Source organism: Pteropus medius, unplaced genomic scaffold (assembly GCF_902729225.1).
Source record: "Pteropus medius unplaced genomic scaffold, Ma_sr-lr_union100, whole genome shotgun sequence".
In the NCBI taxonomy this organism is placed as follows: domain Eukaryota; kingdom Metazoa; phylum Chordata; class Mammalia; order Chiroptera; family Pteropodidae; genus Pteropus; species Pteropus medius.
The window spans coordinates 29,178,775-29,205,382 of NW_024351730.1; the positions used below are offsets into that span (position 1 = coordinate 29,178,775).

Genomic DNA, 26,608 nt, shown 5'->3' on the forward strand with positions numbered 1-26,608 from the left:
TTAGCCTCACTCTCCAGATATATGAATAAACTAGCCTTCAGATGCCTCCAGCCTCCAGCCCTCAAGTCTTGCAGCTAAGACCTCAGATGCGGAACAGAAATAAGCTTTCTCCACCAGGCCCTGTCTGAATTCCTGACCCATAGAATCTGTGAGCGTAATAGTTTTATGCCACTATATTTTGTGGTAATTTGTTAGGTAGCCACAGTAACTGGAACAGTCACCAAGCAAATCAAATGGTACCAAGCAGTGGATAGACTTTTTACCCCTCTCAGCACAGCTAGGCTTTTTTGGGGCCTGTGCTGGACTTTGCAGTTAAGAGCATCAAGATTGTCTATTCTCCCCATCCCTCCAAACAGTCTTCCTAGATTTTGCAAGTGTCCCATTTTCCCAATGACCCAGGCTTCCTCAGAATATCTGATTTCCCTTCCTTATATAGCCAACAAGTGACATCCATTGTCTTTTTCATAGTGCCTCACTAACTCATTCTTCCCATTCCTAACAGCCTGTGTTTGAACTTCAGGAGTTCATTATTATCTACAGAATAAAATGCAACGGAGTAGAAAAAGTCTACCAAAAATAGGCATAGTGCTTTCAGGTTTCATAGTAAAAAGGGGTAATACTTAAAGCTTTCCAAGGGCAAGTAATGATAATATTAATAGATATGATGTGGAAGTCCACTGTATTTTGAGAAAGATATCTCCTTCCTACTAGGGCAATGCAAACAGCAAGTCACTGGCTAGTCTCAGGATTATATCTAGTCCCTGAATCGACTTTGCTCTGTGTTTAGTCAAAGCTCTTTTCTTTCCTCCTCTTAACTATACCCCTGGCTACAAATCTAAATTTGGTTTACAAAAATTCAGAAGTATTAGAAGTTATTCTAATATTGAGTGTTGAATGAATCCCTTAGTTCTGCTTTCTACAGAAATATTCATTCAACAGCCTACATCCTTTTCTTTATCCTGACCAAAAGCATTTGTAGGGAGAGTTTATGATGAGTTAAATTTAAGAACCTGAGTATAACCTATAGGGTCGGCTCAGCATCTTGTCTTAAACACATGAAATATATGCAATTTTCCTCGGGTAAGGACCCAATTATCGCCATAATTTATTTTTAGAGCTACATTAGAGGAAATCAGGTACTGACACAGTTTGCATAAGGATTATTTCAGGTCCTATTTAGAACTCAAGTACGTAATGTGTACCAGTTGCTGCAGATACCATTAAGAAATAACTTTGCTATGAGAGCAAGAGAACAATTGTATCCTCTGAAATCTGACATTACCATTGTTTCTTAAATGACTTTTTTTGAGACTAAATCTTTAAAAAAAAAAAAAAAAGAGGAAGAAGAAAGAAGAAGAGGGAGTCAGTTACCTGTCATTCATTTATTTAAAAAATATTTATTAAGCACTTAACTATGTGTCAGGAACTATTCTAGGTGCCAAGTACATGGCAGACAAAAATCCTTGCCTTCAAGGAATTTGCATTTTAGAGGCGGAGAGAATAAGATAATAAAATCAGTAAAGTAAAATGTGTTAGACCGTTATGCATGTTAGAATTTTAATCACAGGACCATGTTTAGAAAATGCTGTAAAGTGAAATAAAGCTGGAAAGAGTAATAGTGCTGGGTTGGGCCTGAGGGGGTTAAATTTTCGAGATTGAGAAGGTCTCAGAAGGTAACATTTGAGTAGATAAGGAAGGTGAGGGATTTAAATTTCTGAGGGAAGATGGACCAGGCCAGTAGTTTCAAAAAATACAAAGGTCCTGAAGTGCAGAGTATACCTTGCTGTTGGAGCAATGCAAGGAGGCAGAGGGACTGGAACAGAGGGAATGAAAGGTAGACAGGCAGGTCTAGTTGGGCCTTGTAGGGCATTTCTGTGATTGGAGTTTTTAGTTTAAGTACAAAAGAAGCCAGGGTTTTGAGCAGAGGAGTAATGATGGTCTGATAACAGGGTCATTTTGACTGCTGTGTTGAGGACAGTTTGAAGAGAGCAAATAACGGAAGCAAAGAGAACAGTTATGTAGGAGAGATGGAAGTGGCTTGACCAGGTGGTAGCAGTGGACAAATTCTAGTATAATTTGAAGACAGAGCAAACAGGAGTTGCTGACAAATACAGGGCAGGAGTGAAAGAAGAGATAAAGATTACTTCAAGGTTTCAGTTTGAGCAACTGAAAGACGAGTTGTACTTAGATGGGAAGACTCCTTAGGATGTGTTAAATCTGAGATGCTCTTCAAGTGGAGATGTCACAAAGTAGTTGAATATACAGGTCTGGCATTTAGGATAGAGGTCTGAGCTGGAGAAGCTGGGAGAGATCAGCACATAGCAATATTTAGAACTAGAAGACTGGATGAGGTCGCCGAGAGTGTGAGTATACATAGGAGGGAAGAGTTCGAAGGACTGAATCGTCAGGCACTCCAATATTAGGATGTCAGGGAGAAGGTGGCCCTGGCAAAGGAGACCGAGGAGTGGACAGTAAAGCAGGAGGCAAATTAAGAAGGCACAATGTTCTAAAAGCCAAGTGTAGGTGTTCTAAGCGGGGAGGTGGAGAAGGGGATGATGTTGTGGTGTTGCTTATGGGTCTAGGTAAGGTATTAAAAGAACTAACCACTTGTATTTAACATTACAGGGTCTTTGGAGAACTTGAGTAAAGCGATTCCAGTGGAGTGATAGGAGCAAGTGATTGGAGTCAGTTCAGGAGAAAATTAGGAGAGAGGGATTGGAGACAGCAAATATGGACTTTTTGTTTTAAAGATAGAAGTATATTTTATGTTGCAAGAAAGATCTTTGCTTTCCAGTGACAGACCTAGCCTTCTCACCCACACTCCCTTCTTTGGACTTCAGATTTGGATATTTGCTGTTTCTTGGGACCCTCACTTCGAGAGTGTTAATAGGAAATCTGAACTGATAGGATTATGAAAATCAACTTATTTTATATGTGGAATTCTTCTTTTCCTCCAAACTGCTGGTTCTCATTACTCTGGGGCAATATAACATATTTTAGATGTGGCCAAGAGTCCTTAGGCTTAGAGGAATTGCATCGTTCTTGCTATTATTTGGATTGTTCTTCATACTTGTAATTTGGTGCTCTGTCTCAGCCCTACTGACAAACCCTTTCCTCTACTTCTGTATGATGATGGGTCCTTTACTGATTCTTTGGAACTCCCACTTCAAAGGAATGACAATGACCAAAGAAGTCTGAAAAACTTAATATGAAACCTTTGGTGGTGACCAGGCTGTTCACAAATGTTTCTCCCATTCTGGGCATGTTAGGAGTGCCACTCTCAAATATGGCCATGTGACTTGCCCTGCTTAGTGAAATGTAACCTAAGTGATGTCTGTCACTTCCCAGCAGAAGCTTTAATGACCAGTGCACAGTCTGTCACATTTTCTTGGCTGTCAGCAATTGTGGAGATGCCTCTATCAGCCAGAGTCTGAATCAGAGCAATAAGCAGAGACCCCTTGCTAATCCTGGAGAGACATCTAGTGTGAGAAATAAACTTTAGTTTTATTAGCTTCATCTTGGGATGGCAAAACCCAGTCTATCTTGACTGACACAATACCTAAGGACAAAAATAAACAGTGGTGTTCCAGCTCCACTATAACCAATGGATTACAAATTTTAGGATACAAAGATTTTACTTTCCTATGCAAAAAAAACAAAACAAACAAAAAAACTCAATCAATAACACAGGTAATAAAACTTTACCTCACTGTCAGTTCTCCATTAAATACAAAACTATCAAACCTTTAAAATGTTAACATTAAAAATATATGTTTCTCTTAACCAGGAGGAGAACTTTTCTTTGACAGCTGGACTACCAAAAACATAGGTTAGTGTATTTCAAACTTTGTTCTCTAGGTCATCTGCATTAGGTCCTCCAGGGCTGGTCATTATAAATGCAGAGTCCCTAGTCTTGGCCTCTTACAAGAACGCTGTGGTTCTTGACTCCTAGGAGGTTCCGTAGTCTTTATCTTTATTTGTATGTGTGGCATAATACAAAAATACATTTGGCTTTTGTCCTTACTTCCTGCTATAGAGCTTCTAAAACTCTTGGAATTTCCTGAGTGATAGAAGTGTATTTTGCTATTCATCACGAGCCCCTGAGTTTATGCTAATGAGGTCACTTAGGGTGGGGTTCCTAGACAGTCTTAGGATGGAGCTGGTCAACAGAAAGACCAAGTGATTAGACTTCCTGACCAGCCTCCAGGAAATGGGTGGGGGAAGGTGCTAGAAATTGAGCTCTATAAACTCCTGAACAGATTCAGAGAGCTTCTGGGTTGGTAAACACATCGAAATGCTGGGCAGATGGCATGGCTCTGCATCCATCCCTCCCCTTCCTTGCCTGATGCATCTCTTCCATTTGGTTGTTCTTGAGTTATATCCTTTATAAACTTGAGTTATATCCTAACAAACAGGCAAATGGAAGTACGGGTTTTCTTGAATTCTGTGAGCCACTCTAGCAAATTGTTGACCTTAAAAGGGAAGGGAGTCATGTGAACTCTCCAATTTTATAGCCACGTTGGATAGAAGTGTGGGTAACACTTGCAGCTGGCATCTGAGTGAGGGCAGTCTTGTGGGACTCCCTTAAACCTGTGGAGTCTGATAATAACTCTGGGTAGTTAGTGTCAGAATTAGATAAAACTGTAGGCCATCTAGTTGGTGTCCAGAGAATCAGAGAATTGGTTGTTGGTATTGAAAAACACCCTAGAAATATGTTACCAACAAAACACTGAAGTTCATTTTCAACATAATATCTCATTGAGTTTACCTATGCTTCAGTATTAGAGAAGAGATGTTAGTGTAAGAGACAAATCACAATTCTGCATAAAAGAATTTTATTTAGTGGTCAGATCCCAATGAATAACGCCAGTCATTGCTTGATTCTGCTAAAATGTGCTATTAGATATGCTCTTAAGAAAGTGTATAGTGCATCACCAAAAGCTGTTTAATTTGGATTGTGTAAAGTAAAAGAAAATTTCATAAATCTCTGTCTGTCCTCTGATAAAAACTTTAAAATATAAAAATGAAAAAAAAATCCAAAAGCAGTATTCCAAAATAATAAATGTCACCTTGGACTATTTACAATTAAGATGCCTTTTAATAGAATACTCTCTGCTTGATTTTTTTCCCCACATTTTACTTAACATTTATAAGTATTCTCACTCCTCTATCTGACCCTTATTCATGATTTCTTCTATTCTTGTCTTCCTTGAAATAGTCATCTTCTATTCTCTCACTCATCTTTGAGTCTTTCTCTGATACTCCTTTTGCCTACTCTTAAATCACCAATAATTCTGTTCAACAGCGTTTGTTGAGCACCTATGATGTGCCAGGCACTGTGCTAGGAGGTGGAGATAAATACGGAGATAAAAAGTCATTGATACCTGCCCCTAAAGAAGCTGAGTTTAGGTTGAATTAAAAAATAATGTTTTTTCACATTATATTCCATGAAATCCCAGTCCTCTGTAAAGTAAATCTGGAATTTCTTGAAACACAGTGTACGCACAGAGGGTCTGTCAAATGACCTACTCCAACACATGTTGAATTTGGAATTCGGTTCTTTTCTGTGAAGCATAGCCTCAAAAGCCCAGGCCTACAGTTTGAGTTCTAAACTCTTAGCAGGTGGGAACTATGTGTTAGGCAGTAGGGGACAGCTGTACCAATCTGTTTTTTGGGGAGGGTAATCTTTTGATTGGCTTCTAAAAATTCCAAATATGAAAAGCCCTTAACCTCTCCCAAAATACTAAATTTGAGCTACAGACATATATTAAGAAACTCTCCCCTGATTTGGACTTGTAACAAGATGCTCTAAAACTCCTATATTTTATAAATGTCAAGCAGGAGCTCTTTTTATTACCTCCACATGTTTCTTTGTGCTTTTTCTGTGAACATGTAGCTTCAGACATAAAAGCAGCAAATTAAGCCTGCAGGTCACCTTTTTTTCTCTTTTATCATGGTTGAACTCAAAACAAGCTCATCTCTCGCATGTGGCCTACATCTTCTTTGTCCATGAAGCCTCGAGAGACCCTTGGTAGTTACTTCAAAAAAGGCAAGCCATGAAACATAAAATGAAAGCTATACATAGCATACTATAAAAGCAAAAACGAAACGACACCCTTGCTGCCCCATCTGTTCCATGCCTGGTAGGCCAGGTCCCTACAAATACTCACATTTGGAAATATTTCTGTCATGGTAAAGTCCAAACCATGGTGGTGGGCTCCAACTCTCACAGTTTGTAGCATATTCTTTTCACTGAATCCTCACAGCCAACCACTGAACAATGATGGAGTTTTTGTGGAAAAGTCCTATCCTTGATCCCTTACCTTTCTACAGGTTACACAGGGTCACATTATACAGTTTCTGTCCAATTAGATGATACTCTATACATTCAAGAGTATTAGTGCCAGATTCAGAACTTCCTCATGAGCTGCTTCCAAGCCCTTTGGATCTGAAGGCACCTTTGGGAGTTGGCATTATTCCCATGTGACATTTAGCCTGCCCTACCCTATGGCAGGATGATCACGATGTCTGAAATATGCAAAGAGCATGGGAAGAGCAGGGAGTATTGTGGGAGGGAAAAGAGGTGATCGTGCACAAGCTTTTTGTTCTGTCGTGCATATATTTTCAGTGTAACAGGGTGTATTTCGACACATTAGGGCTTGTGCTTTTATGTTAAAAGAAATAACTCACCCTGAAAAGCTCGTTTGGCAAATGTGGCCATGAACGTGTGTGTGTGTGTGTCTGTAAAATGTGTCATGAGGTTATATGTCAAGTCCTATGAGTGTGTCCTCCTGGCCCCTCCTTCACTGTCACACCCACCTCCCCAATGAGGAAAAACTGATGGGTTACACCTGGTCAGTTTGATATTCGGAAGCTTCAGACAGGCTTTCTGAGAAGCTTAGAAAATTCTCCTGGTACTCAGAACAAACAATCTCGTAACGGTAATGCCGGAACTCCACAGCAAACGTGCCAAAGTATGACAGGAAGCACATGACCAGGCCCCACTGGACCCTGGCTGCATACATGTGGATGCCTTGGGCCATGAGGATGAAGTCTGGGGAGGAGCAGTCAAGGAAAGAATGGGCTCTCTTCTGGGCAGACAGGTTATAGGAAAAGTCTGGCTCTTCCCCTCACTAGATAACATTATCTAACTCTTACATTGTTCCAGACATGCTTCTAGCTGCTTTCACAGAAAATATATCTTAATCTTCATGACAGTCCTATTATCATTATCGGTTCATTTAAAAACAGGGAAACTGAAGCCAAATAGATAAGCAACTTGTCTGCGGTCACACAGGTATTAACTGATGGAACTGGAATTCAAACACAAGCACGCTGTCCCAAGCCATACACTCAACCACTCTACAGCCACCTAATAAACTGTGAGATTAGCAAGAGAATTACAATTCCAAAGTAAGTAGTTGGCCAGAAAAATAAAGTTATCTTTTAAAAAACACTGCAAATGACTATGGAGTCATAGTCATCACTCTATCCTCAGAAACAATTTTGAACATATCAACTTGCTAACGACCTCCATATAAGCTGCATTTGTCTCTGCAGTGCTACCAATAATATCTTAAGTGGTCTCTCTTCCACTTCGGTCTAGTTTTCAATACTGTCTTTCAGACAATACTTCACAGGCTAGTTTCATTCTTGGTGTCACATTTAAAATTGTGCCCAAATGAAAAAATGCATTTAAAAAAAAAAAACAAAACAGATAAGACTCCTATGCCTGAATATACGTGTAGTGTGTGTGTTGAGAAAGGTTTACGGCATGCTTCAGTGAAAAGACCAAGAGGCCGAGGACTAAATACACTTATTCAGAAAAATCAGAAATGCCCCCTTAGAATGTTCTATCTTCAGAACATAGATTTAAAATCTTGGGAAATTTTCAGAGTATGTGAAACTATTTCAGCCAAACTTTGCTCTCTGGACTAGGCCTGGATCCATTCACCTGAGAACCAAGAAATGGTTCCAAGCGTTCAGAAGTAAAATGGCAGAATTGTTTGGTATAAGCTCAAAGCTCAGAACAATTTAAAGTCTGTACATACTCTTCTGACTGAGGGTTCGAAATACTGCCAAAGCAATATTATCACTTAAGATAATGGGGAAGGGATGAATCTTTAAATCTCACACTGGCAGAATTTTGACCTTTTCACTCATCAAATATTTTATCAGTTTGCTAGCAATGAGAAATTTTTTTGGCTTGATTTTCAAGTCCTAAAGTGTGACTGCGGAACTTGAAAAAAAACCCCAATAAAATGATTGCTTGGCAGTTGTGAGGGAAGAAGAAATAACAGACTCCAAATACTTTACTAACTAGAGACTATCTCTGAGCGCCAAGTCTTTTCATATTTTAAAGCCACGTTCTCTACAGAAAGACATGTATGGTTAAAAGTGCAAGAACTGAGCCTGAGTTTAAATCAAGATCACATACTGTGTGCGATATGGGGCAAATTAACCTCTGTGCTTCTCTATTCTTACCTAAGGAAGCTGACACATCTAAAGTGCTTAGGATAATGCCTCGCACATGTAAGTGCCCCATAAATACCGGCTATTACATGACTGAAGATGTGTGATTGTGTTAGCTATGTAGTCTACCATCTAGGGATATGATCTCCTCTGGTTTCCTGAGGACCTACAAGAGTGACCATTTATGATCGCTCTGTCCAATGGAACAAATCAGCAATCTGATTAGTGGGACTGGAACTGGCTGGCTTCCTTAGGGCCATGCCACCAGCAGGTGGAGTCCCTGCGCTCCATCTTAGACTACCCTCTCTGCGATATCTGAAGGGTAAAGCTGAGCGAAGCGCTCTCCTCTTCCTTTCCCTGGTTTCTTTACTTGCTACTGAGTGAGTAAGTTTAATTCCAGGGTGTGAGATAGGACGCCTGTGGCATTTTCCTTTCCAAATTTAGCAGGAATAAAGGCTGATTTCTTCATCCCCATGTGGTTCCTTGTTCTCCACTGGTTTAAACTCGAGGGAGGAAGGGAAATAAGAGCACTTCGAACCCTCAAAAATATTTGTTTAGGACAATTATATATGCAGCAGCACCTAATTGTTGAATTTGTTTTCCAGAAAAGCTTATTTTCCTGAGTTATAAATGTATTTGTCCCTTGAAATTCATTTTAGAGTTAATAAATTAAATGAAATAATAGGATGATTAATAAAGTCACAAATGAATATTTTTTTAAGATGGAGGGAAAAATCATAATTCTCTTGGTTATGCATTGCACATGTGCTTCATAAAGGGGAACTTTTACATTATTAGTGATAAGGAGAATGCATGACATCATTTCAACAACTGAAACAATCTTGAGAAGGCAGAGCTTGTTTTATTTTTAGTTCTCCATCTTCTCTTTGGCATGAAAAATAAGTCTGAGAGTTTTTGTTTTTATACCGATTTACTTTTCTGTTTTGTCTAAGATCTGGAGATGGTCTGACACTATCCTAACTAATTGAGAAATGGCAATTTTCTCATCTTCTATATAGATAAGTTATCTGTGTTTTAATTTCACTGGTAAAGAACCCGTTCACATTCAAAGGATACAGAGGACTACACAGAGAGTGACAGATGCCGAGAGAATAACTCGTGGAATTCCAACTTTCCGTCCTTCATTCTTGATGTTGACTTTGAGTGTCAATGCAGCCTGGATCCAGCAGGTCAAGGTGCCAAATCCAAATGTCAAGGAGGTTCCAACATTATGGATTTCTTCATCATTTGTGAGCTAAGGGATGAACAGATAATGACGTGTGGAGGCCCATTTAGAAAAGACATAAAAGCCAATGGAGTATGTGAGGGAGAAAAATAGGTAAAAAAACAGATATTCCAATAATGGGATGATAGATTTTAGAAAGATTAGCCCTTCATCTCCATTGGCTTCTTGTGTCAGTTTTCAGTTGGTTTGAACTCTGAGGGGAAGAAGGGAAATAAAGAGTACCCCCAAACCTCAAAACAGTTGTTTAGAAAAGCCATACAGGCAGTAGTAATCTATTCCTTGAATTTATTTTCCAGAAAAGCTTTGTGGAAAAGTAAAAGAAAAACAAACAAACAAATAGCTAGGAAAGTTACACAAAAAAATGTCAAAGATTCTACAAACATACACTCCAAATTTTACTTTTCAGACTAAGATGAGACCTGGGATCTGGCTGTGTATTTACTGATTGAGGAGGACAAATTTTAAGCAGGTTAAGATTTTTTCGGCATAGACAACTAATAAAACTGTTCTTTACTCCTAGAAAACTGGCCCGTCTCTGTAGTGTGACCAATTCATTGTTAATGAGATTTTGTTTTGTTTTCCTATTATAATAAAACTGTCACCTATGAGCTTTTGCCGTATCTGTAGACCCATTAGAAGTGTTTGAAGATTTCTGGTCAAAGTGTTTAGAGAGTGAATGAGTCAAAGGAGATCCATCTGGGTTATTTCAATTGGGGGTTGGAAATGTAAATGCCCCCAAATCATTACCCACCGATTTAAAAACAATTGTCACTTAAAACACCTTCAGTAATTACACATATTTTAAAATACCAATATAGGAAAATAAAATCTGTTTTGAAGAGATGGCTTTTAAAACACGGTGAAAATATATGTTTTGAATTGCCATTGTCTTCAGATGTTTTATTGTTTGTCATTGTTGTGAACAATGGTTGTATGAAATCAATATTACTTTCCTTTTACAATTTGCTCTGTTTTTTACTGTGAGATTCCCACGTCTTCTTTGGAAGAAGAGTGCCAGACACAGTACCACTAATCCTCACGTTTTCCTCTCATAGTTCAAAAGACATATTTTCAAAGCTTATTTTAAATAATGATTCCTCAAATCAAATTTTACTTCTAGGAAACTGGTTTTCTAAACCCTATTCATTTAATATTTTTAACCTAATTAAAAACATATATAATAAGTTACATGGTTCAAACTTATAAAAACTATAAAAGGAGTATACAGATTGGAAAGTCTGTCTGCCATGCCAGATACTAGCCACCTGGTTTCTCCACAGGCAACTAATTTGTTATTTGTTTCTTGTATATTCTCTGTAGATATTCCAGAAAATGTCCTTCAGATGTCATCATTCACGGCTTCGACTATTTGTGGTTCACCAAAGTGACCCAATCTCTGGGTTTCTCTTGGGACTTTAGTAAAGAGCACAGTGCCTACTTAGTGACTTCCATCCAAGTCTGAGAAGAGAGAAATGATAGTTATTGAGTACTTTACGACATGCCAGCACCTGCAGCACAGACAGGTGAGGGAAAGACTCCCACCAAAATCTCAATAAAAATGCTCAACGCGCTAACATTTTGGAGTTTAACAGGCTAAACTCTCAAATATTCTGATAATTCACTGTCCTAGCCAATATGATCTATGAATGCAGCTTCCTTGCCATCTATATGGGATGAGACCTAGAATAGTTAGAGGAATTGGTGGGATTGCCTCTGTCAAACAACCCATCAAGTCAAAAATGCTTACTGAATTGCTACTCTGTACCAGGGAAAGTGTTGGGGAATGAGTTAGCCTGGTTTTATGGATTATCAGGACTGAGGGTTAGGACAAGAGACAGTCTTAGAAAACCTACTACCATATTTTCTCGAATGTCTATACCATTTGGATTTTACTCAACAGAAGGAAGAGAGGTGTCAGGATCAGTGTTTGATTATAAGAAGGAAGTTTCTAGCAGCAGTATATAGCATAGTTTAGAGGATGCTGGGGAAGGGAAGGAGGCAGGGACATCAGACAAATACTGTAACAGTGCAGGGGTCTCTTTGTCTATTTTACAAATGAAGTCATTCAGGTCTAGAGTTGAGTGATGGTATTGGCAAGAGAAATTATTCTTAAATGTTGTGACCTCAGGCTTCTAAATCTCTGGGAAGAAGAGTCAGTATTAGTATATCTTTACACAAGTCATGGTGTTCCAGAGAAGTTCTGGATTTTCATACTTAACTCCCATGTGAGCTTGCTACTCTGAAATGCAAGCTTTCATCCAGAAAAAATGTTTAATTATAGTAAGGCCATAATGATCCTATTAGGATTCTAGAAAGGCACATTAGGATACAAGTTATTAGGAAAAAAGTATGAAGCACTTTGAAATCCTTTGCAGAAAATATACAGCTGTTTTGGTAGCTACTTTTCCTAATAACCATGCTGTAATTCTAATGCCTAGTAAACACCGTCATGTATGTAACGCAAACGTAGGTAGACCAGGCTGAGAGACCATAAGGGCCGATGCCTGGAGAACCTGTGCATATTAGGAACCACTATTAGCAGTTGCTTTTAAGATTTAAGCAGAATTATACGGGTCATACAGTGACTATCTCTCAGTGGTTATGATAATATATAGGTAAAGTGTGAGATGGAGGTGAAAAAGGCCAAATGAAGTACCTGAAAATTACCAAGTAAGGTCATTCCAAAGGAAGCCAGACACAGTGCAACCAATCCACTAATATTCAGCCAAGGATTTAAAACCTTTGGTTTCAGTTGTATGAAGCGCAGAACAGCTACCACAAGAGCTGGGGATAAAACAAAATGTTACAGTTAAAAAATTGAAATCATATATCCAGACTATAAGGCAGAGTTCTTAAGCCACAATGTATAAAATCAAACTTTTCACCACAGTGCATTTTTAAATCTCTGAAATGACAATTTTAAAAAGAAAATGTCCATGCGATGCTTATGATTATTTAGATGTTTTATTACATCTAACCTGGGGGGAAGCAGAGCAGAGTTGAAGCAGCAGTGCTGTATGTTATTTGGGTGATGCAAGGATGATAGAACAACAGTTAATAGAGTTGTCCTCAAAGAGTTTTCAAAAACCAGGTCAGCACAGGGCAGACTAGCTTAGGAGAACACGGCAGAGGCTTGACACACAACAAATAAAATAGGGATAAAGACAGTCCATGGTATGGAAATTCACCGGTTCAATCATCCTTTAGCTTAGAACAGTGTTAGAACAGAGAGGGCAGGAAAACACAGGGGAGACGACAAGGTTCCACATCTAGACAAACCTGCTGGTCCCTGTGCCAGAAATCATTCCTGGGGATAGGAAGGAAGATAAAGGCAAGTGTACAAATCCCTTTATTACTGGTTCATACCCACTTCCCTCAGATTCCGCCTGGAAGGTGTGTTCTTATCAAAGGACGATGATAGTTAATTCAAATTAGAGCACTTACAATGACCAAATTATGAAATCTGGATTTTTAACAGCAGATTTTGGGGTCTCGTGTATATTAAAAATTAAGCTAATAATATTAAGGAAGCTCAATTCTTCCAAATGATGTTAATTACTTATTTTAAAAGAACCACTCTATCTTTTGAAGCAAATTGTTGTCAGAGAACCTGACGAGAGAGTGAAGTTACCTAGATTTCAAACCTGACTTCTAACGGTAACCTTGAGGATAGTCCATATGCAAGCCACTAACCTAAGAATCCCCTTTTATTAACTGCCTAGTCTAGGGATAGTTTCATATTTATACAAAGAGCTGAGGAAGTTGGTTTACAAATGACAAAAAAGGCACTTGCAATTAATATAAACTATATCTACATAAAAGGAAATGCACTTATACTACTTCCTAAGACAATTTATTTTGACATTCAGGTTTAGCAGAGAAGACAATTAGAAATTCAAAAATTACCCTATTTATACAGCAATTAAAAGCAAGTAATTATTTGCTAAAGGTTTTACCTTGATCACAGGCCATTATTACTAACCATTAATAAAGAAAATCCAACCATAAATTTGCATTTCCCAAGTATGCTGAATTTCATAGTTTCAAGCTATGGAACTAATAAGCTCAGTGAGTTGACATCCAGTTCCAAGTACCTCTGTTCAAAGAGTGATATACAACTTGGTTAAAATTTAAATTTTGGAGACGAAAGAGAAATAAATCATAACATACAAAATTGCAAGTTGTTCAGTTCAAATTTAGCTTTTGGTATATTTAGGTTTCAGCTAATGCCCGCTACTGATCGTAAAATTAATAAATTATACTTGAGTTGACAAGAGTTTCCCAAACTACTGGTCTGAGGAACTTAGGAGATATAGTATATCAGAAGTCCATTAATAATGACAATAACTACCCTAAAGGATGAAAAAATCAGCACAACTTATTAGTTTTTAGGATGGGAATAGGGGAGGAAGTGGGGAGAGAAGAAATTCAATACAAGCATTCTATACAAAGTGACCATCAGATAAAGAAGCCAGTGGATTAAAACCAGAAACCTCAACACAGGGCACCATGGGACACATGTGCTAACTAACTGTGTATGGACATTAGTCAGGGCATAATAACAAAATACCAAGACAGCATATTTCATTTCTTCTAAAAATGACTAGTGAAAAGTATTACTCTGGGAGCTCTCTGGTTGTCACGTAGTTTGGAGGGATAGGATCCTGCTGGAACCTCTACCTAAGCTCTGAACTGCTGCTGAAGCAGACACTGAATGGCTCTTGATGTCAGTTTGTTCCATTTGCCCAGGAGGAAAGAGTCAGCTGATGGTCACTCTCTGCATTACCTATTTCTCTCCAATAAAAATGGGACACGTATCATTCTCTTTGTCCTAGTATTGCTAGCCTTCCCATTTGTAATAGCGATGATAAAAATCATTTTATCATGAGCAGATGATGAAATTAAGCAGGTAGCAAATCTACTTGATGAAAGAAATTCAACCAAACACTCTGAACTTCCAGAATTACATTCGAAACACTACACTTTGCCCTTTAACCTATTAACTTCATTATTAATCAGCTCAGACTAGGCATACTTTCCTTTCAAAATAGATTCTAGTTGAATTTTTAGGGTGGTGGAAATAGTAAAGATTTTGGTCCTTTAACAGTTTTGTTAGAAGTAGGTTTAAATAGAGGCAGATTCAGACTATCTGTTATAAAGTCCATTTTCAACCAAGCAGTGGTTTAATTATATGTCCCTGAAAAAGACTTCCAGGTAGTAGGGCAGATTCAAAGCCATCTTTATATATGCTAATCAATTTTTATCACGTTAATGTTTTGATCCATAGATATAACTTTTAGTTTCACTAAAAATTTTAGATTTTATTAACAGTTTTAGAAAACATTTTTAAAAATTACCTTTGTTTTTGGTATGTAGAATAGTTCTTTTGCTCTATAGGTATCCCTTTTTAATTTATCTATTTTAAGAGAACACAAATATTAAAACAATTGCTTATTGCTTTATTACATTTTTTACTTTGAGGCTGACTTGGTTTTTAGAGTTCAAACTCAAAAAAAAAAAAAAAAAAAAATAACAGCTCTTAATTGCAGTTCTAAACTGGTGCCTGGCCAAATTCCTTTTGTTTAGTTTAGTTTTATTGTTTATGCATCAATAATTCCTATTTATGACTGCAGTAGAACACGACAATCAATATGTTTTGGCTGAAGGAGGGAGAATGGCTGCTATTAGGGGACTGAAATCATTCAGCTATTAGCTTTGTCCTCGCCATCACCCAGGGCAAAAAATAACATTCCCTTAAAAAAATTTGTCTTAGGTCTTTGCCCCATCCCCCCAGGAGAAATAAAGTGTTGACTCTGGACAAAGAGCATAACTAATTCTGTAAAGAGAATAATTGAGCATTCAATTTTTGATTAGTGCATCAGAAAGATAAAAGGTCTTTGGTAATTAATTTTAATAAATGCTATCCAAACTCATTTATAGATTTAAATTATATTCTATACATAGCTGTCAAAAAGCAGTGACTTATAGGCAGTGCAGGTTGTTTCTGAAAGTCAGTTATGTCATCTAAAGTAAGAGTCTGAGGAAAAATAAATAAATAAATAAAGTAAGAGTCTGAGGCTGGACAGGACAGGCCTGGGGAGATGAAAGCATCCACGGTTCAGAGCGAGAATCATTAGTAAACTAACTTTCCTTGCAGAGTAGACAAATAATGACTCCCACTGAACACTAATCTTAATCAGTTTTGTGTCCACCAGATGGCACCAAAAATGATGAAAGATGATAATCAACACTGGATGCTGCAGTATTTTAGAGCAGGAAAGCTAATAAAAACTTAATTGCTTCTTGGTGGAGCAGGGAAGGACAGGAGTGTAAAATGATGACAAGCGTCGTCTGGAAGAGGGGAACTTGTTTTCATTTGTTTGGGGAAATGTTTTTATAATTAATTAATCATAAGCTCTATAACTGGATAGATTTGTGAGCTGTGCAAACTGGTATTTTTTAGATTATACACTAAAGACTACTTGGAAATACTGATTTTTCTTAAGGATATGAAGGAAACAGTATGTGGCTTCCAACATGTTCATTGGTTTCTTTAAAGCCCAATGGAGGGCAGATAGCTCGTGACGGCTTTTTAATAAAAAGGGCAATCTCCTCTGTATTGTGATTAGATGGGGTAGCGTTTGCAAAGCACTTAGCATTGTGCCTGGAATATAAATGACTGTCATTAATTATTGTTATTATTGCGCCTGCGGGGATGATCGTATGAGTAGGTATCAACCCGCAGGCCTATGTGGTGTGATTGCAGAGGGGCTGGGGATGGTCTCTGACCCCGCAATTTAAGATTCACTCTCAGGACTTTGTGCTCTATTAAATGAAAATATCTCCTTAGCAGTCATTTATGCCTTGGTATAAATAAGTTTATTAGATCTTTTCAGAAAAGTCGTGTCAAGAGTAGAAAAAAAGCTTAAGTATAAAGCTCCTGGCAGCTCTGAGGGTGAAGGCCGTGAAGATAAAACCTGAGTGACTAGGACTGGCCCTGCTGCCCACATGTGCACCAGCTGCCGAAAGTATTACCTTTCTCAGAATTTGGGAATATCTGGGACATGAAAACACTGCCTGCCAGGGGCATGAAGAGAAGAGCTTCGTTAAAGAGTCAGCAACTCCAGCATCAGGGTATATCGAAGCTGCTCTTTAGTGCTAGTGTAGCAGTCCATTCCTTCCAGAAACTTCCTGCTTAGGTGAATTGGAATATGCTTTGAGGAAGCTTGGGTAAGGAAAGGTTAGCTCCAGGGAACAATCTTACTAACTATAGAGAAGTCCCCAGTGTGCTTCTCTTAGAGGCCTCTTGGGCCTCACAAGGAGCGTTCTCTGTTTCTCACTTTTTGAGCCTTTTGAACCAACTAAGACTCTGCCTGTGTTGCATGCTGGACCAACCATCTCCCTTGATTTTCTAGTGAGGTTTCAGGTCTTCCCTTTTCTTATAGGAAACATTTAAAAATAAGAGTGAATAGAAACTGTGTGTGTGGGGGGGGCGGGCGGCAGAAAGAATTATACATAGATGAAATAACAGGTCTCCTCTTGGGAGGACAGATGCTATGAAAACCATTTACTCTCTCAGTAATAACATTGTCTTTATCTCTTACTTTATCTCTCACTTCCAGAAAACCACTGCTGAAATAATTAGTTGTCACTGGCCAGTTCCCCACAGCATGGCAACAATGATAGTTGGTTGACCTTCTGAAAGTCAATGGGGAGGCCTGGCCTTGAGGAGATGGTACAGAAGGCCGACTGGAAAAGGATAGAGAGCATGGCTGGTTCCCGTGATCCCTGGAGGACCACCAGGTCATGGAGGCACTCACAGAATAAAGGGCACAGGATATTAAATAAGGGCCTTGGGCCCTGAAGAAAAAGTGGGGAATTTAGGGCCAAACATGAGTATGAAAGTTCTTTAATGGTTTTTTTTTTTTAACCTATATCTCTACTTGCCAGCTTGATACGTGCGTTGGCACAGTGGAGAGTGTCACCCGAATGCTAATGCTGACCTTTAGATTTAAAAATGATATCCACACACATCAACAGTTATCACGGAACCCATGCATTTTTTCATCTTTTCCACTGAAGGAAAAAATAAAGCTTTCTTTTTAAGGCAAACATATTGTACAATATTATATTCTCAAGCTGGGTTTTATGGTATGTGATATATATTATTTTGTGCAGCAAAAGAAATAAAGTTAAGAATACACTGAAATGATAAAGATGGTAAGCAGGGTGAACATAAAGGGATTTATGAGAAAAAGACCCTCAAAACAAAAGCTAGCTTCAGGATATTGCCATGATATGATACTCAATTATAATTAAGCCCACCATGCCTTTTTTTTTTAGCGTCACGAGGAAACTTTATTAGAAAAGGGATAACACTCCAGACAGAGTGTGGTCTCCTCTCAGAGGCAGAGAGTGAGAGGGACCCCACCATGCTTTTGATACGTTTGGGTTTGGGAGAACTGAAAATAAATAGAAATATACCAAAGCACATAAAAAATTTGTTATTATTGTCTTACCTAGGAATGCTGCCATGTTCATAACTTGACTAAACACACAGCTTGCAGGAGGTTCATCGCCTGCAATACTTGAAAAATATGAAATGTTTTATAACTATATTAAAATCTATAACCCTCCATAGTGGAATGAATGTTTGTGTCCCTTGAAAATTCATATTTTGAAATCTTAACCCCCAACATGATAGTATTAGGAGGTGTGACCTTTGGGAGGTGATTAGGTCATGAGGGCAGAGCCCTCATGAATGGCGTTAGTGACCTTATAAAAGGGGCCTCTCTCCATCCCCTTTCCACCAAGTAAGGAGGATACAGTAAGAAGTTGGCAAACCAGAAGAGGGCTCTCAACAGAACCCAACCATGCTGGCACCCTCTAGCCTCCAGACTGTGAGAAATAAATTTCTTTTGTTTATAAGCCACCCTGTCTGTGGTACGTTTATTTAGCAGCCCACATTGACTGAAACAGAAGTTGGTACTGAGAAATGGAGGTACTGCTGTAACAAATACATAAATATATCGAAGTGGCTTTGGAACTGGGTAAAAGGTAGAGGCTGGAAGAGTTTTGAGGTATGTACTAGAAAAGCCTATATTGCCATGAATGGACTTTTAAAGGCAATTCTGGTGAGAACTCAGAAAGAGGAGCGCTATAGAGAAAGCTTCTGTCTTCTGAGAGAATATCTAAGTAATCCTAAACAGAAGTTGGTAGAAAAATGGGCAGTAAAGGCCATTCTGGTGAGGTCTCAGACAGAAATGAAGAGCACGCTATTGGAAACTGGAGCAAAGGCAGTGCTTGTACAAAGCGGCGAAGCACGTGGCTGAATTGCATTTGTGTTCTCGTGTTTTGTAGGAGGTAGAACTTGGGAGTGAGGACATTATATATTTAGCTGACGAGATTTTTAAGCAAAGTGTTGAAGGAGTGGCTTGGTTCCTCCAGACTTACAGTAAAATGTGAGAAGAGAAAAATGATCTGACGATGGGATTGTGAAGTAAAAAGGAACCAGATCTTAACAATTTGGAAAATTCTCAGTCTACCCATATTGCAAAAAAGTGAGAAAGTCAGAGTGGCTCCATAGTGTAGTGGTTAGCACGTCTGCTTTACACGCAGAAGGTTCTGGGTTCGTGCCCCAGGTGGAGCCATGGCCCATAACCCAGGTGTGCCAGGCCCCGGGTGCATGCCATGAGCCTATAGGAGATGCTCCGCCTTCAGAGATCCAGTTCTTAAGGGGAAACAGCAACATCCATAGGTCAAGGGTGGAAGGCGGGGCGGGGGGGGAGGCGGGGATCAAAGAGGAGGAAAAAAAAAGTGAGAAAGCATAAAGCATGTTTGGAAGAGAACAACACTGAAGGTGTGGCCAAGCAACTCTTTGATAAGATTAATGTGGGTGTAAAACAAGGATTTAACCAACCATCTTAATGAAAGCTAGGAATAGAGATGGGATTGCCCATCTAGGCAGTGCTAGCTAGGACTAAAGGAAACAAAAGGAAACAAAAAATGGGGTAAAATGAAGGAAGACTGTTGGATTTCTTAGACCGCACAGGACAGGACCATCACCATTCTGGCTATGATCACACACTGTTCTTTAAGACAAGGGAGGAAGGACCCTCAAAGGTGATTCAGTGATGGTCAGGGCTGCCACCTCAGGCCCAGAGGCCCAGCCCTTGGGGGAAGGGCTGCCTCCACTTCCATTTCAAAGGGTGAGATCAATGCCTGGCAGAGACCTGGTGCCCCGGAGAGCTCTCTGTCTCTCTCTGCCGTGTGAAGATACAATGAGAAGATGGCGGTCTCACCAGACCTCCCCCATGCTGGCACCCTGATCTTGGACTTCCAGCTTCCAGAGATGTGTGAAATAAATTTCTATTGTTCATAAGCCGCCCAGTCTACGCTACTGTGTTATAGTAGCCCTAACTAAGACACCCTCCCAACTTTTCCTAAGATCTAACAGATTGGAAGAAAATGATCAAATTACCTTATATATGGTGCATGCTTCACACCAGGTTTCCTGGATAAAAGAAGACATAGAAGCTCAGGTTAAAGCACAGTCATCTGTGCACAGTTTAATCTCACCAGTGACAAAGTTTTTGTTAGGTCTATCGATGAACAATTAATTACCCAGAGATAAACTTTACCTTTCAGCTGAATTTAATGGGAAAATTTTGTCATCTTCCACAGCTATAAAGTATCTATGAAGAAATAACAATAAAAGTTTACAAAACAAAGAAATTTTTTTAAAAAAGAATTGTTTCCCAGTTTTATTAGACTAATCGCATTAAATCATATTAATTTTCTTCCTAATCAGGAACATGCTCTTTTACTGCAGTGCTTTGTCTATAGATAATCCAGCTTTTTGAAGCTCAAATGTCATTATTAATAATATTTCTTCAATTTTCAAAACATCCCTCAAATTAATGGCAATCTTTATAATCTAAAAACTAGAAAACAAAGAAATAAGATTTTACAACTTTGGGCAAACTGAAATCTGAGCTAAAAATCTCTAATTTCTCAAGGATCTCAAGGACATGTGTCCACCTTTCTTAATGAACTGCAAGGAACTAAAATAATTTTCTACAAGTAAATAGTCTTGAAATAAGCAAATATGAGAATGTTTTGTGATAAGCCAAGACTTCCAATGTAATGATATCCATTTTATAAACATAGCACACAAGAGAAAAAACCTGGACTATGAATGGAATCCTTAGCATGGTGGTGTCAAATTAGCAAATCTTGCAAATAATGAACCCATACCACCAGTTTATAGAATATTCATTACTGAAAGAACACAGGAACACAAAATAAATCTAGTATTCTTCACTACCTGCTTTGCATAATTTATTACTCGCTCTCATTATTTACTTAGGGTAGTAGAAGAAGAGAAGAAATGGAGACTTTAGCAAGGTTGAATTCATAAACATTATTTTAAAAGTACTTATAAATACAGTCATATAGACATGCCAGGTACTATCAAAACTTTACATTTTTATCTACATTGAACCTCTGTCCTTAAATAATTAAATAAGAGCGTACTCACACTATCCACAATCCAGCTGAAGTAAACAGAGTAAATACAAGAGGTAAAAACATCCATACGCTGCATTTCTTCCCATCCATGCCTGTACCCCTGAAATAAAATGAACAGGTATTGGTAACAAAGTCAAAAATTTACCTCACTCTTTCAAGACAGAAAGGAAGTTTAGTTGAAAAAGAGTGCATTTTTTGAAACCATGATTCAAATCAGTATCATTACTGCCACCTACACATGTGGGAAATCCTTGAGCAGGTAACGTGGACAACTGCCATCTAGCATTAGCTCAAATATTCCAGAATCCTAGTTAAGAACTGATGGAAAATTTCTCATAATGACATTTAGTCTAATACAAGCATCGATGTATTTAAGAAAGGACAAAAGGGTTTGGGTTAGGATTTTGAGAAGAGCTAGATTACAGAGGCAAATGCCAAACTACTTTTAGTGCTTTTATAAATATTTATAGATTTATAGATCTATGGATCCAGCAGGTACCTATGTCTACAGCTTGGCAGACAAGAATGTTAGAAACAAATGGTTACTAAATAAATTAGCAACACAGGAGGAAATGGCAAATGCTTGGCAGATCTGAACTTTTCTCATGACATCTTATTGAGCAACTATCTCAGAAGACTCTAAAATGAATGCCCTGGAAAACAATATGTCATGTATACCTTTAAATTAGCTCCAACAAAAGCACAATGGAAAAAAAACCAACAAAAAACCAGATGTCAAGCATTTTGGATGTTATATGTGAAAGCAAAATTACATAAAAATTTTCCACCAAAATAAAGTGAAAAGCAGAAACTTCAGAAGTGAAAAATTATTGGTACAGAAAGAAATAACTATCACTTTACTTCTTTACCCCATACCATCATACGAAATCTTTTTGAGACACTGGATGCCAACAATCCTTTAGGCAAAAAAATACCTGTTCCATGAAAATAAAGTACCGTGGTGACCTCCACAGGTGACCTGACAAGTAGAAGGATATGGGATTAAATGGCACCTCGAGGTAGAAATCGCTGCTCGTTGATTTGGGTTTTAAAATTAACTGCAAAAAGTTGTTTATTGCGTTTGAACCAGCACTGTCACATTTCTGAGCACCTCCGTGATATCTGCTTTCATATTGCTGACATTCCTTGGACTTTCCAAGAGTTGAGAACAGAAAGAACAGGCCCTTCCTTTAGCATGGTAGCCTGCAAGGTTATCAGGAAGGTCTCAGTTCCCTGATTAGGTAGATCTTTCAGGCCTGGGGACAGACACTTTGACCTAATAATGTGTCTTAGAAAAGTCATGCTATAGTCTAAACACCTATCCGGGTAGGGGTATTAAATAAATGACACTCTGGAAGTTGAAAGATATTAGAGACACTTTAAGTAAATTTAATCCAATCTAACCCAATCTAATCCAATCCAATTCAAAAGTACTGACACCCACTTGTGCCAGGTACTATACCAGGTGGTAGAAATACTGAGGTGAGGTCTAATCAATACAACTATCTTTATGTAACAGCTTATACAAAATAAAAAAGCTATTGTATGAACCAGTGGTACATGCTCATTCAGCTTATATAGTATGGGAGAACGATGAGTATTTTAAGCATACAAAATTTAGTTAGTCAGTGTCCATTTATTTATGTCCAGAAAACTGTGGGCTCATAATAAAGCTATCAATTACGCTAACAAAAATAATTCCATTAGTAGCTAAGTTGTAGAAGGAGTACAGAAAATAAAATAGGGATGTTGAGCATGTAAATCAAATTATTCTAGCTCTGCCCCTGAAACAGGCTGCAGGATGAGTATAGCCGAAATGGTTTCACTGGAATAAGAGTCAGGAGACCTAGTTCTCAACCTTAGCTTTGCCAATAACTGACTCCATGGGCTTGGGCCAGTTACTTAAAGCTATAACACCATTCTCCTATCTTGCTATGTGAAGATTGCTGAATTCGAAGAGAAAGAGAAGGACATCAAAGACTGAGGCCCTACGGGGTTAAACCAACTCAGAATTACCAGCCCCAGAAGCACTCAGGACTATTAGCCATTTTAAAAATAGACTGGTGAATAAGTCATAATGCCAACTTATTCATGTACACAGAGAAACACAACTGTCAAATGAATAAATACTCACATTGACTCCCCTTTTAGGAATGTCTACATGGGAAATCAATTTTGGAAGCAGGAAAGTAGAGTGAAAAGAGTTGACAGGATAATTCTAACACCATGCCTTCAAGCTTCAATAGCTCTATGTGCTAATATCCTTTAAAGAAAGGTAGTTAGTGGAAACAGTATGGCAAATAGTAATGGAAATAGTATGGTATAATGGAAATAATATGGCAATGCATAGGACTGAAACCCAGTTCTGCCACTCACCAAGCTGTCTGATGCCTGGCAAGTTATTTCATATCTTAAGCCTTAGTGTAATTATGGAGGTAACTTCTATTCTGTAGGGTTGTGTTAAGGATTAATGCTGATGCAAGTAAAGCACATCACACGTAATACATGTTCTGTAAGTGGCAGCTGTGCCAACTCTAACTGCCAATGAGATCAATGCTTGTGCTAGAACAACATACTCTCCCTCCAAAGCAGGGCTCAGGACAGCTTAACTCTTTCTTCTCAGGGCTCCTGCATTTCTAGAAGGATGCAGATGCCCTTCCTGATAGGAACAGTTTCTTTCTTCAGATGGCCCTCCAAAAACAATAATTAATACCTTAACCATGCACACATATTGAAGGCCTACTTTCCTGAGATTCTAGTCTTTGGTTATTTTTCACTATGTATTGCTTTTCTTATTTTGTTGTGGAAGCATCTAAGGTGGCTAACGGCTATTCTCCTAAATTATTTTATTTTTACTAGTTTAATTCTCATAGGGCAATCCAAATTCTGGGAAAATTATACTGTATTCCTTGCCTAATGATAGATGAAACTGCCTTTTCTTAACTCAAAGGGATGCCTTGGGAAGTGAAAAGAATAAGTCTATAGATAGTTGTATTATTAGCTTCCAGTGGAACTACTTAGGTGCTTCTTCGGGGTTTTTACATTGGTTAAGCCCTTTTCATGGGGACATAATCACAAATTCACATGTTGTTGTAAGAAATAATACAGAGAGGTGCTGTATATCCTTCAATCCATCTCCCCACAGGTAACATCCTGTATAACCGTGATATAATATCAACAGGACACTGACATTGATACAATCCTTTGACTTCATTCCGATTTCATCAGTTTTACATGCACTCCCTTCTGTGTGTGCATTTAGTTTTATGCAGTTTTACCACATGTGTAGATTTGTGTGATCACTACCACAGTCAAGGCACAGAACACACAGACGTTCCCAAAAGGGGAACCCATGGGAGGTGAGTTCCACCACCACAAAGGACTCCCGTGTTGCCTTTTTATAACCACATCTACTTCCCACTCCCGAACCGTCCTTTCTAATCTCTGGCGACCACTAATCCTTTCTTCAGTTCTATAATTGTGTCATCTCGAGAATGTTATACAAATGGAATCATAGAGTATGTAACCTTTGGGGTTGACTTTTTTTATGGAGCATTCACCTAAGAATTCCTTGGAGATTCAGCACAGGTTTGTGTTCGTCAGTAGTATGATACCTTTTATTTTTGGGTGGTATTCCATGGTATGGATGTACCCAGTTTGTGTATTTACCAATTATAGGATATCTAAATTGTTCCAAGTTTTTGGCTATTGCAAATAAAGAAGCTATGAATATTAGTGTACAGATGTTTGTGTGGACATAGTTTTTATTTCTCTGGAATAAATTCCCAAGTTTGCAGTCATATGTAATTGCATGTTTAGTTATGAAAGAACCAGACAAGCTGTTTTTCTGAGTAGCTGTACCATTTTACATTCCTACCAGTAAGGTAGGATTGATTCAGTTTCTTCACATCTATTATCACTATTGGTGATATCACTATTTGGTGATAAGTAATTTTGTTATCGCTAAGTAATTGGTGTTAATTGGTGATAATTGGTGTTATCATTATTTATGTTAGCCATTCTGATAGGTATGTAGTGATACAACATCTGATATAATTTAATTTGCATTGCCCTGATGGTTAATGATATTGAACATCTTTTCATGTGCTTATTTGCCATCTGTATATCCTCTTCGGTAAAATGTCTGTATATGTCTTTTACCCATTTTCAATTCAATTTTGTTTTCATGGTTGAGAACAAAGAGCAGTTTGAGAGTGTTTCATATATTCTAGATAGTAGTCCTTTTTCAGATGTGTGGTTTGCAAATATTTCCTCGTCTGTAGCTTTATCCTCTTAACAGGGTCTTTTTAAACAAAATTATTTTTATTTATTTATTTTTGTGCGAGGTATAATATATATAACATAAAATTTTTACCATTTTAACCATTTCAAGTGTACAATACACTAGTATTAAGTACATTCATATCATTGTGTGACCATCACAAGTATCCATCTCCAGAACTTTTCATCATTCCAAACTGTGCTCATTAAACAGTAACTCTCCATTCCCTCCTCCTCTTAGCCCCTGGCAACCGCCATTCTACTTTCTATATCTATGAATTTGACTACTCTAGGTACCTTAAATAAGTGAAGACATATAGTATTTGTCTTTTTGTGTCTGGCTTATTTCAGTAAGCATAATGTCTTCAATGTATTGTATATCACAATTTCATTTCTTTTTAAGGCTGAATAATATTCCACTGTATGTACACACCACATTTTGTTTATACATTCATTGGTCGATTGGTGATGATCTGAGTTGTTTTTACTTTTTGAATATTGTGCACAGTGCTGCTATGAACACAGGTGTGCAAGTTATCTGTTCAAGTCCCTGCTTTCAATTCTTTTAGGTATATTCCTAGGAGTGCAATTGCTAGTACTTGGAGGTCATATGGTAATTTTACGTTTACTCTTCTGAGGAACCATTATGGCAGCTGCACCATTTTACATTCCCACCAGCAATGCGCAAGAGTTCCAGCTCCACCATATCTTCACGAACACTCGCTTTTTAAAAATTTTTTATTTATTTTTACTTTTTTATTTTTTATAGTAGTCATCCTAATTAGTACAAAGTGGTATCTCATTTTGGGTTTGATTTATATTTCCCTAATGATTAATGATGTTGAGTATCTTTTCATGTGTTTATTGGCTATCTTTATATCGTCTTTGGAGAAATGTCTACTCATGTCTTTTGTTCAATTTAAAAGTGGGTTGTTTGTTTTTTATTATTGTTGAGTTGTAGGAGTTCTTTATATATTCTGGATATAAATCTCTTATCAGATATATGATTTACAAAATTTTCTCCCACTAGGTGAACTGCCTTTTCACTCTATTGATAGTGTCCTTTGATGCACAAAAGTT

At 38.1% G+C, this 26,608-nt stretch overlaps 1 protein-coding gene across 4 annotated transcripts in view; it reads right to left on the reverse strand.

Moving 5' to 3' along the window:
- Positions 1 to 4,812: 4,812 nt before the first annotated feature.
- Positions 4,813 to 26,608, reverse strand: part of TMEM150C (transmembrane protein 150C) — a 64,899-nt gene continuing 43,103 nt past the window's right edge. For 3 of the 4 annotated variants that reach the window (XM_039845577.1, XM_039845576.1, XM_039845575.1), the window contains exons 2-8: positions 21,258 to 21,347; positions 20,359 to 20,412; positions 20,199 to 20,231; positions 18,238 to 18,305; positions 12,375 to 12,502; positions 9,550 to 9,727; positions 5,920 to 7,054 (exon numbers count right to left, since the gene is read on the reverse strand). In XM_039845577.1, coding sequence (XP_039701511.1) covers positions 6,846 to 7,054; positions 9,550 to 9,727; positions 12,375 to 12,502; positions 18,238 to 18,305; positions 20,199 to 20,231; positions 20,359 to 20,412; positions 21,258 to 21,337 — 750 coding nt within the window. In that variant the 5' untranslated portion in view covers positions 21,338 to 21,347 and the 3' untranslated portion in view covers positions 5,920 to 6,845. Of the gene's footprint in view, positions 7,055 to 9,549; positions 9,728 to 12,374; positions 12,503 to 18,237; positions 18,306 to 20,198; positions 20,232 to 20,358; positions 20,413 to 21,257; positions 21,348 to 26,608 lie in introns of all 4 variants that reach the window. The other variant, XM_039845574.1, reaches the window with a different exon arrangement.